Source organism: Protomyctophum parallelum, assembly GCF_964188405.1.
Source record: "Protomyctophum parallelum genome assembly, chromosome: 5".
Taxonomy (NCBI): Eukaryota; Metazoa; Chordata; class Actinopteri; order Myctophiformes; family Myctophidae; genus Protomyctophum; species Protomyctophum parallelum.
In genome coordinates this window covers 11,744,195-11,756,694 of record NC_139702.1, presented here as the reverse complement: position 1 = coordinate 11,756,694, position 12,500 = coordinate 11,744,195, and the positions used below count along the sequence as shown (strand labels likewise).

The 12,500-nt window shown below is 47.1% G+C and overlaps 1 protein-coding gene across 1 annotated transcript in view; it reads right to left on the bottom strand.

Annotated features, from left to right (window-relative positions):
- LOC310859039 (E3 ubiquitin-protein ligase RNF38-like) overlaps nucleotides 1-11,146 on the bottom strand; it is a 57,549-nt gene extending 46,403 nt beyond the window's left edge. Inside the window, exon 1 of the mRNA XM_083765395.1 lies at nucleotides 10,369-11,146. Within this exon, the coding sequence (XP_083621521.1) occupies nucleotides 10,369-11,026 (658 nt within the window). The 5' untranslated portion in view covers nucleotides 11,027-11,146. The remainder of the gene's footprint in view (nucleotides 1-10,368) is intronic.
- Between the last annotated feature and the right edge of the window lie 1,354 nt (nucleotides 11,147-12,500).

Genomic DNA, 12,500 nt, shown 5'->3' with positions numbered 1-12,500 from the left:
CGCGCTATGAGCTTGTAGATCTGCTATTTTTCAATAGCTAAAGCGTAACATAATGCCAACACCAAAAGGGGTTCCCGCCAAAAATGTCAAGGGTAACGGGTAATAAGGGTAGCGCTGCACCGAGTGCCGTGCTACGAGCTTGTATAGATCTGCCATTTTGGGGGAATCGTGAAAATGTAGCGCAAATCTCTGGTCGGCGGGGGGTAGGGGGGGTCCCTGGAACAACATCTTTTCAGATGGGGGTCCGCAGCCAAAAACACATATGATCATTCTGGGGGTCCTTGACATGTAAAAAAGGTTGAGCAACACACCACTGACATACATATAGAAACATATGGTCTTTCATAAAACTGTCAGGATTCGAGAAGACATTTTTAGAATCCGTTCTCGGGTCTTAACTATGCGTTAACCCAGGAACGCGCCACTCGGTGGCGCGCTATGAGCTTGTAGTTCTGCTATTTTTTGAAAAATCGAAGAACGACTGACATAGAAACATCGCTTTTTCAGAAAACTGTCATTTTCAAACAGGACATTTTTAGAATCTGATCTCAGGTCAGAATGCGTTAAGTGGGGAAACAGAACACTCACTGTATAGAGTATGTGTATGAGGTTCATATTGTATATGTGCTCATATCTGCCCCTCCCTCCTCCTTATCTCGTCCACACTTCTCTTTCTCACTTCCCCTCTCCATGTCACACCATGCCTTCACCAGCCCAGTCTCTCTCTCTCTCTCTCTTTCTCTCTCACCCAGCCCCCCCTGGAGCAACAGATGGGAACACGTAGATTAGAACATCACCTCTGCATCTTTCATTATCAGTAGAACCACACACACACACACACACACACTTTTCTGCTAAGCTTCCCTTTTCTGTTCTCCCTTTTGGCCATCGTCTCCACGGGGTGCAGTTACACAAGCGAGTTGGAGCGGGTGACACCGCTGTGTGTGTGTGTGTGTGTGACTGTGTGTGTCACTGTGTGTGTGTGTGTGTGTGTGTAGTGTGTGTGTGTGTGTGTCACTGTGTGTGTGTGTGTGTGTCTCTGTGTGACTGTGTGTGTGAGTCAGAGCTCATCCAGCTCCAGCCCACCCAGGCAGAAAGTAAACAAGCCCCCCCCCCCCCCCCCCCCCCCCCCCCCCACACACACACACCTCCAGCATTATGCACTGGTAGAGTGTGTGTGTGTTGTTGCACACACACACACACCACACTCACATGCTGCACAGCACGTGCACACAAAAGCAGACCTTTACACTTCATAGTGCTTCACTCCTTCTGCTGCCTCAGTGAAGCGCGCGTGCATGCGCCCACACACAGTCACACACGTGTGTGTGTGTGTGTGTGTGTGTGTGGTGTGTGTGTGTGTGTGTGTGTGTGTGCGTGTAATGGACTAGCTTATGTCATAAAGTGCATGTCGTGTGTGTGCGTTACCGTATGTCAATATCAGTGGTTGACAGAACAGAATCACTGACTGTTGTTCATACAAAATAAATATCCCATCCTGCTGGCTCACAGAGAGAGGCCAAGCAACGACAAAAGGCCTGGTATTATTACTGCACTGTTTGATCACTCCAATCCATCCTTACGTCATAACAGTGGAGAGTCGTTCTAAACCGCTGGAGGCAGACGGGCAAATACACGGGTTTCCGTCTGCTGTGTTCGTCGTTGGGGCCAGCTGTACGAGAGCCAATTCACTGAATATATGAAAAGCTCTATATATATATATGGCTTGATTTCCTAAAGTCAACATTCTTTGGCCGATTCAATAATACTCAGTTGAGAAAGGCCATTATCCACAGGCATAACCTCACAGGCCTGCATTAATGTATGTATGCAATGCATCGCTGCAGTGAGCACGACACTGTGGATGTACTGGCGAGCTCACACACACACACACACACACTCTCTCAATGTGTGTGCGTGTGTGCGTGCGCGTGCGTGCGTTTGTTAAGCAGTGTACTGCTGGAAAAAGTGCGCGGTCCCTTTATTAAGATGCCAGCTCTCTTTCCCTGAAAAGAAACTCCAACTCCATATGGTTCTAATGAAAGGACTGTGATTATCAGCTGATAATACATAATAATACCACACTGTATCATTATCTCTGTGTGTGGATCACATCCCCACACAAATCCTCCTTTGAAATGCAAAACCGTTCTAGACCTGAGAATTATTAAACCATTTTGTGGGGGAACCCCTTTTGGTGTTAGCATTATGCTATGCTTTAGCTATTGAAAATAGCAGATCTACAAGCTCATAGCGCGCCACCGAGTGGCGCGCTACGAGCTTGTAGGTCTGCTATTTTTGAAGAATCGTGAAAAGTGGAACATGGAAGTGTTTGAGAACGACTGGCATAGAAAAACATGGCTTTTTCAAGAAAACTGTCAGGATGTAGAAGACATTTGCAGAATCGTTCCCACCCAGGTCAAAATGGGTTAACAACTGGTCGTCTCTCTCTTCTGTTGAATGAAAGGCCAGTTTTTACCGTCAACACTAACACGTTGCTTTGTGTCGACGGGTGTCGTGTCCACAACATTGTGAGGAACCACAAGAGACTTATTCACTACTTCCATGTTCAACACACAACACAACCGCACAGCGGGGCTCCGAAAGCAGAGGGGTGACACGCACGCACGCACAGACACATACACAGTCACGCTCGCACACACAGACGCACACACACAGTCACGCACAGACACATACACAGTCACGCTCGCACACACAGACGCACACACACACACGCACACAGTCACGCACTTCACTTTGCATACGGTTACAACATAAGACTATACAGACAACGCCTGAGAAGGGGAAGAGGAAGGAGTGTGAAGAGGAGGAGGAGGAGAGGAGGAGAAGGGAAGGAGTGTGAGGAGGAGGAGAGGAAGAGGAGGAGGAGGAGGAGGTGAGTGTGAAGAGGAGGAGGAGGAGGAGGAAGAGGAGGAGGGGGAGAAGGAGTATGAAGAGGAGGAGGAGGAAGAAGAGGAGAGGAGGAGAAGGGGAAGAGGAAGGAGTATGAAGAGGAGGAGTATGAAGAGGAGGAGGAGGAAGAGGAGAGGAGGAGAAGGGAAGAGGAAGGCGTATGAAGAGGAGGCCGTGTTGTAACAACAACAAGACAAGCAGACGCTGGACGTCACGCAGACTGTTGAGTAGACAGAAAAAAATAACTCTGGGATTCCAAAAAGAAAAGAGAGAGAGAGAGAGAGAGAGAGAGAGAGAGAGAGAGAGAGAGAGAGAGAGAAGAGAGAGAGAGAGAGAGAGCAGGAGGGTGTGTGTGAGGGGGAGGGAGAGGGAGGGGAGGGAGGGTGAGATCAGTGTGGTCTGTTCCACCTGGCCTGTGGTGAGAACCAACTCATCAATAGGGAAAGCAGAGGGACGGATGCCAAACAGCCGGAGGAGAGGAGGGGAGCACGCCCTCAACCTCTCCTCTCCCTCTCCCCTGTCTCCTCCTCCCTCTCCCTCTCTCCCCCCCCTCTCCCTCTCCCTCAGCCCAGGCATCAGAAACCTCACTTTCCCTACACTCACATTTATGGCCTCGGCTATAGTCTTAATTCCTCCATTTCTTTCCGCACCGTGGGTGTGTGTGTGTGTGTGTGTGTGTGTGTGTGCTGTCCATCGGTCCTTCACACAGAGCAGACCATCCCACCCACCATCAGTCCACATAGTCCAATAAGTCCATGACACCCACTCACCAACTTCCTGGTCTTGCTTTAACAGGCCCCGGCCTCCACCCACCCACCACCACCTAATCATTCTCCCTTTCTCCCTCTCTCTCTCTCTCTCACCTTTGTATCTCTCTCCCTCCATCTCCCCACGTCCTCTTCCTGGCTCGACTAACCCCAAATGTCACGGAAATATGCCGCCCTTCCCTGCCTCCCTTCCCCCCCTCTCTCTAGAGCCCCCCCTTCCTCCCTGTCGTTTTCCGTTTTTTGCACACTCACTAATTCTCTCACTGGCATCATGACCGCCCTCCACTCCACACTTTTCCAAAAAGCGCTCCCTAGGCCATTCTGACCTGAGATCAGATTCTAAAAATGTCTTCTACGTCCTGACAGTTTTCCATTCTGACCCGAGATCAGATTCAAAAAAATGTCTTCTACGTCAGTCGCTCTTCAATTTTTTCAAAAATAGCAGACCTACAAGCTACGAACTTGTAGATCTGCTATTTTTCAATAGCTAAAGCACAACGTAATGCACCAAAAACACCAAAAACGGGTTTCCTCCTAAAAATGGGCTAGGCTTCACTGCCTCTCACCTTCCCCTGGCTCCTCCGTCTCGAGGTCTCAGTTTACATAAATGGCATTAGGGAGTTTTTGGGGGCAATTATGAGGTGACTCTCTCTATCTCTCTCTCTCTCTCTGTGTCTGTCTCTTCCTGTTTAGGCTGGTCTTCTCTTCTTCTGCTGACAAAGACAGGCTGGGGAAAAAACAGCCAAAAGACATCCAAAACCTACTAGGCTGAGTGCTGTCTGCTGAGCAAAAATAGTATACATTAAAATAATTAGAAAGAGTCCGCACACGAAAGGATGCTTCTTAAAACGTATGTACAGTACGAGCCGACCAGGCTCTCCTTCAGGCCTTGAAACATTGACAGTTACCGCTTAACCAATTCTGACCTGAGATCAGATTAAAAGAATGTCTTCTACATCCTGACAGTTCTTCTGAAAAAGCTATATGTTTCTATGTCAGTGGTTCTTTGATTTTTCAAAAATAGCAGACCTACAAGCTCTATGAGCTTGTAGGTCTGCTATTTTTCAATAGCCAAAGCATAACATAATGCCAACACCAAAAGGGGTTCCCGCCCAAAATGGTTTAAGTAAACATACGTTTGGGAGCAAAATATATACCGTCTTCTTCAGCTGACCACCGTAGCATTTTGGTCGTTTTATTGACTTAATTTGTAAAGTCGAGTTCCACAGTACATTTTGTAGTAGTAAACAATATATATATGAAAGCTTTTACTACAAATACGAGGTGGTTGCCGAGGCGATGAGACAAAAGGCAAGAAGGAGGGGGGAGAAGAAATTAAGAGCACATTAAGACTAAAAAGGATACACAGTGAGTGGATTCCTCCATGCAGTAACCAAATGAACCCTTACGTCTGCACACTCTCAAAGGGTTACATTGATTTTTACTGCCGCCATCGCACAAAGGCGAGGGAGGAGATGGACGGAGGGGAAACGCAGAGAGAAGGGGTTAAAGGGGGGGAGGGGGGGGGTCCCAAAACCGCAAGGGCAGGATATACCAAGCGTTCAGTCTGTAACAACAACATGAACATTAACCCATTTTGGACTGACCAGATTCTACAAATGTCTTCTACATCCTGACAGTTTTCTGAAAAAGCTATGTTTCTATGTCAGTCGTTCTTAGATTTTTCAAAAACAGCAGACCTACGAGCTTGTAGATCTGCTATTTTTCAATAGCTAAAGCATAACATAGTGCTAACACCAAAAGGGGTTCAACTGACGAGATTCTCTACAAATGTCATCTAAATCATGACAGTTTTCTGAAAAACCTCATGTTTCTATATGTCAGTGGTTCTCAAACAATTTCATGGCAAGGACCCCCAGAGTTATCTGTATTTGACCGCCGATCCCCATCTGAGAATATGTTGTTCCAGGTGAGGGACCTCCCAGGTGCAAAGACTTGAGTTGAAAACGTATTCAAAGATTTGCGGCACATTTTCATCTTGTAGATCTGCTATTTTTCAATAGCTAAAGCATAACATAACACTTAAAACACCAACAGGGGTTCCCGCCCAGAATCAATGAAACCAGGGGTCAAATGGACAAATTAACACTCAGGGATTTACATCCCCCCCCCCCCCCCCCCCCCCCCCTTGATAATTTGGCTTTATGTTCGCATTTAACACCATTAGATATTTATTAGAATTTTGCTTATGTTCGATTCCCGCCGGGGACGCTAGGGCGCTGGTGGCGTGTTCTCTCCTTCAGTGTCATCAGTGCCCATACCTGAGGCGGGGTTGGCGAAAGGGCCTTTCTGTGTGGAGTTTGCATGTTCTCCCCGTGTCCCCTAGGGTAGGTGTACCCTCACAAAAACATGCAGTAATCCTGCTCTCTAAACTACCTCCCCCTGACCAGCCGGGGCGCCTGATGGAGGGGAAAGGAACAGCCTGGTCACATGGTTCATGTACCCCATAGACTCCAATGCACTCCGTAAACTTTTGAAGGGACAAACCAACAGAAGTCTATGTAGAAGAGCCAGCTGGCCCCGTGAGGTGAATGGAGTTGTCCTAACTCTGTCTTATGGCTCTGGGGAGATGGGGAGGGGGGGGAAGTGTGGCAGAAAGCAAGACATCATTAGCTTTCATGGCCAACGAAATGAACGAACGCAGGATGCAGGTGACTGGCGTGGGAAAATACACCGGGCATCTCCTGTCTCTCTCTCTCTCTCTCTCTCTCTCAAGACAAGCACGGCCCACTTTAGCAAGAGGCCTTTTATTCATAACAGTGTGCAGAGCAGGCTGAGGCCTAGCCAGCCAGCCAGCTGCTTGCTTCTTGTCAGGGGATATTATTCAACCATCATTCATTAGACCTATGAGTCTAATCTATGGCTGTGATGACAAGACAACACTCCCAATAAACCCACCGACCGAGCGAGGGAGGGAGGGAGGCGCGGTCTCGTCTTTTAGTGTCACCCAAAAGCGTGGGCTACGATAGTTTTGACTTTCGCTGCAGTCTGACATTCTTATCTTAAACGTTGTTCCTACACACACACACACACACACACAGTAGTGCAAACATGGACACACTGCACACCCTACACACACACACACACACACACAGTAGTGCAAACATGGACACACTGCACACCCTACACACACACACAGTAGTGCAAACATGGACACACTGCACACCCTACACACACACACACACACACACACACACACACACACAGTAGTACAAACATGGACACACTGCACACCCTACACACACACACAGTAGTACAAACATGGGCACACTGTACATCGCTTCTCCTCCTGCAGCATCAACCCTCTTCTCCAGTGGCGAGTTTGCCAGTCTTTGACCGAACCACATAGTGTGTGTGTGTGTGTGTGTGTGTGTGTGTGTGTGTGTGTGTGTGTCAGTGTGAGTGTGTGTGTTCCCTAGCCAGTCGTCGTCCTCCTCCTCGTCCGTCCTCCCCCCTCCCTTGCCCGGATCGAAATCCATTTGGATGGAAATACAATACAGCCAATCTGGCAATCAATGTGTGCTCTTATACATGTCATAGCCAAGCTCCTGTGGCAGAGTTGTACTCAGAGAGTTGTGACGTCACCCCGGACCAATATAAAAACAGCTCAACCTCCTTGTTGGTACCGCAATAACTCTGGAAAAGTCATGACGGGGAAAGGAGAGCTCGTCTCCTAGCTTTTTGCGTCTAAACTTTTGAATCTTGGAAATTGTTCTCTCTTCTCTAAAGCAGTGGTTATCCCAAACCTTTTAGCCCGCCACCGTCCGTGACACAAAAAGAGAGAAATTAGATGTTTGCCCGGGACCTGAACTATAGTGAAAATAGCCGATCTACAACAAGCTCGGCTGTTTCCCAGCGTTTGGGAAAGCGTTCTCTAAAAGAAAATCACTCCTCGCTGCCTTTTCCTTTTCCAGGCCTCTGGTCACACACAGCTTGGTTTCCCAGTGGCCTGCAAGCTTATACACAGCTAGACGTATGACACAAGCACTGCCTAGGCAACCTGCAGCCTGGGAGTCCAGGGAGAGGCATTGTGTGTGTGTGTGTGTGTGTGTGTGTGTGTGTGTGTGTGGTGTGTAGTGTGTATAGCTGGGAAAATGGCTTTCATTGACACTCACTCCACCAGACAGGTATTTCCAGTCTCAGTCTCCATTCATGGCTGCTCACGATAGAACGAACGTGCACGTGCACGCACACACACCTTTATGCAATACCGCATACATTTAAGTTGCTCAATAGGAAGCAAGATATAGCCCTGGCCTACTGTTATCACTAAACCCAGACTAAGCCCCATGCTGAGCAGAGCAAGCAGGCTGGATCCCAGGCTAAGAAGCAGTACAGTATGCTAAAAATGAGTCATCACGAGTCAGAGCACTATTTTGAATTTTCTGGATAATGCAAAAGGGATGGCAAATATGATTTTTAAAATGTCAACAAAGACAAGACAACCCTATGTGTTGGTTGATGTGTACAGTACACCTTGACCTTCATGTATTCCGGGACAGATTGTGCATGTGTAGTGTACCTTTTAACTTTGTTCAACCCATTTTTACCTGAGATCAGATTCCAAAAATGTCTGTTTCTATGTCAGTCGTTCTTCGATTTTAGTAGACCTACAAGCTCATAGCGCGCCACCGAGTGGCACGCTATGAGCTTGTAGATCTGCTATTTTTCAATAGCTAAAGCATAACATGATGCTATCACCAAAAGGGGTTCCCGCCCAAAATGGGTTAACACAGAAATGTCAGTGACAGGCAGGGTATTTCACCGACTTTGATTATAAATTGTATCATTCTTTTACGTCCGTCTTTGCCAGGTATAAGAAGAGCACATTGAAACCGTCTGGTCTTTAAAACAAGCTGACTGACTGATTCCACAAGTCAAAAGGCTTTGTAGCCGTGTGTTCATCATCTTCAGGTGAATGCCAAGCGTTCCTATGGCCAGGAATATTCAGAATTTAAGGTGCCAGAGTGCCCAGCAGATGAGGCAGATATTACTCTGAAAAGCCCCGCCTTCCATTAACAGAGACATCTTCCATTATTACGTTGCGTTGTCACATCTAAACTAGTCTCTAGAAGCGTTTATATTCCAAACGAGATGCTAGGTTAAGTCAGAAATTAAGACAGAACATTTCCGTTTCGATCAAAACCATTCAGAGATATGAGCCACTTGAGTCGGGCCGTAAACAAGGAAGTGAATGGCAGTGTGCAATGCGCGAAACACAAGGAGACAAAACAAAAACAATGAAAATAATTATGTCCCCAAACGTCCTGGACACCCTAGGGTGAAATTATAAAGACGTCTGGAGACGTCTTGGCCACTGAATGTGTTAACTGTGGTCCATCTTTCTATGGTCTTTTGCTCATTGCACTGCAGCCACACAATAAATAAATTGTTTTCTCGTTTTGTGTTTTGTTTTGTTGTTTTTGTTCTTTTTTGTCTTGTTCCTGTTAACTGTATTGTCCTGTCTGTCTTTGTTTTTGTTTTATGTTATGTTTGTTTGTTTTTGTTTTGTTTTCTTGTTTTTTTTCCCCTTCTGTTGTTTGCTTTGTTGTATTATTTTACCTATGAAAGCCATTTATTTGTTAGAAGGCACTATAAGCTTAGGCTTCAGCCTACACCTTTTTGGTCAATGTTTCTTTTGCAAAAAAAAGGCAGGCACTGTATTGATTTGTTTAATGACCAAAATAAATAAACTCTACTCTACTCTACAATGTTATTAAAGATACTCTCACAATGCACGTCATTCAGATCAAGATCTTAAGATTTCTTCCACCGTAACAATATTGGGGATGGATGGTTGTCCCTCTCTTTGAATCATTATGCGTTCTTCCATGCCGAACACAGGAAACTGTGTGCAGACCATGCATCGCTGCAATGCCTATACCCTCTTTCACATGCATTTGGTAGACTAGAAGATGCTTAGTACCATTAATGCAATGATGTCAGTATGGGTTGTCAAACCCCCCCAACTGTAGAAATGACAGAGGAATATTACAGCGTCAGTAGTTATCAAACTTATGTAATGTAGTCCCCTGTCACAGTATTGTGTGTACTTAATGATAATAAAACAGACCGTGCTTGATTCAGACACACTTAAACCAAACCTTGTAGACACATATATTTTGCTGACTGCAAATGCCAGTCACCATTTGATTAAAGCTATAAAATTTACAAAAAGACACGTCCCAGGGTCCCTTATTCCCCTATATGGGGCTAACTATTAGCAGCAGTTCTGCAAGCTTAGAAAGCTACAGAGCGCCTAACCACATCACACGCTGCTGTTGTTCATTTACCTACTATGTATTAATGGTGCTGTATGTACATGCAAGCTGCAGCTCTGTGGCAAGCACATAAAACACCCTGTCTAATTGGTATATAACTAATCTCTCTCACACACACACCATTGCCATGCCAACCATGATACCCCCCTTGCCATCAGACGTCGCCTCCCCTTGCACAGCACATTAAAAACAGCTCGACTTACTCTCGCTATATGACGTGTATGCGTTGTTTAGCAGAAAAAGGCAAGTAAAAAAAGTCTGACGGAAGTCACAGAACACATGCCACTATGTTCCTGGCTGCCTGGGTCAATGGAAGTCCACACACACACACACACACACACACACACACACACAGTGTTACTGCTGCTGCTCAATGTGACATTTACCTGCTGCTGAGATGTGGTGGTGGTGGTGTGCTCCGGGGGCCGCTGATAGCCTCTGGACCCCGGAGGAGCCGTTGGTTCCGGGGGCTCTGCCACTGTGCAGGTTGTGGCTCTCCTGGTAGTTGCTGTGGGCTCCAAGCGGTGCGCACCCACTGCCATGCTGCTGCTGCTGCTGTTGGTGGTGCGGATGATGGTGGTGGTTGTTCGATCCCATTATTACTCCACTACCGGCAATAACATTCCCAGCACTGCCGTACTGCTGCTGGTAATACCCAGATCGGGATCTCGAACGAGTCCTCGGGGGCTCCATGCTGGCCATTTGGTGGTGTTGGTGGTGGTGGGGTTGATGGTGATGGTGGAGGGGGTGGAAGAGGAACGAGGGGGTCGTGGTGGGAGGGGAATGCGGCGGGGTGGTGGTGGTGGTGATGGAGCCCCGGCTAGCGGCGCCGAAGCCCCCGAGACCCGCGACTCTGCCCCCCTCCGCCGCCGCGGCCCCGCCGGCCCCGTATAACTCTGTCCGCTCCGGCGCCTCCGCAGCCTGCAGCAGATCGGCCCCTTTGGGCACCACCACCGCCGGCTCGGGGGTGTTGTTGGCCCCGGCCAGCCGGGGGTAGATCCTGGGCTCCTGAGTCCTTGGTTGTCCGGCGGCTGCGATTGGCATTTCCTTTCGGGGGGATTTCCTCTCTCTCTTTTCCTTTCTCTCTTCTCCGACCTGCCTCCCCCCTTTTTTTCGCCCTCTCTCGTTTCCTCTTCACAGAAAATAAAAATTGTAACTTCTTTAGACTCTGTTAAAAAAACACACACACAAAAGTTGAGTTACTAAATTGTATTATTAACCAATTAAAGCAGCAGGCACGTTTATGTGTCGAGACGAGACGGACGAGGTTTATTTTTATTTTTATATATTAAGCAAGTAAACCAACTAGTAGGCTACAGTACGCGAAACACGGAAAGGAACGACGTTTTAACTTATTTTCTTTTGTTTATTTATTTGGATATGTAAATCAACGGGAGGGGGGGGGGTTGCTTCCTTTTCCTTCCCTTCCCAGAACTTTGACTAAACTAGCAGCCAGCCAGCCAGCACACACAGTCACACACACACACACACACACACAACCCAGTTCCCGAAACCGATGATGATGAGACACTGACTGACTAATATAGTATGACTGAGAGACAGTAACAACGCTGTGTGAATGTGGAGGAAAATAATCACTCACCCCGGAGGTACTTAATTACTTTTACACACGAGCTCGGGAAAAATTGGATAAATAACAACACGTTTCCACAGTTCCACCAACAACAACCACCACACACACGAAGCTCGTGGTTTAAAGCCGTTCAAATCCACAAGCATCCAGAAGAAGCTCTCTCTCTCCCATAGACCGTAAAGCTCTCTCTCTCTCTCTCTCTCTCTCTCTCTCTCGGTAGCAGCGTTAGCTAAGCGCTAGCAGCAGCATAGCATACGATGGTAAACAGGATCCAGTTTTTTTTTTAGATCCAACTCCACGAGAAGCGATAGAAAAAGGAGAGCTTCTTCAATCAATCTCAAACGGCAGCGACGGTCGATCGCGTCCCACCACGTTCAGTTTGAGGGAACTTCGGGAGTTCGGGGCACTTTGTCAGCCTTTTAAACTTGGTTTCTTCTCGATCACCAGTCAGTGAGTGAGTTCCCCCTCTCTCCTGCGTATTATTAACGTCCTTATTTATGTGGAGAACCCCTCCTCCAACCACCTCCCCCCACACACACACACACCAACACACACACACGTCCACCCACGCCTCGATTCCCTTTAAACGGCTCGGGCTATATAAATGCACAGGGAACAGAAAATATAAGGTCCATCTGTATGTGTTTGGGAAAGAAAACGCGTATTAAAGTCCACGGCGGCGAGATGGTTCAACTGTGTATTATTAAAGCCATTTAATGTAATAGGTTTCATCGGTTAGGTTTCTCCCGTCGCAGCAAAAAAGAAAAAACTAGTGACAAAAAATCAGATGAAACAACAAACGAGGAATGGATCCATGGTAAAAAAAAAGTGAACAACCTTTTCAAATTACAAAAGAAAAGATTCATAGAACGCCCGATCGAACGCTTCAGTCTCTCCATGTGAAACTACTGGTAGTTGAATTAA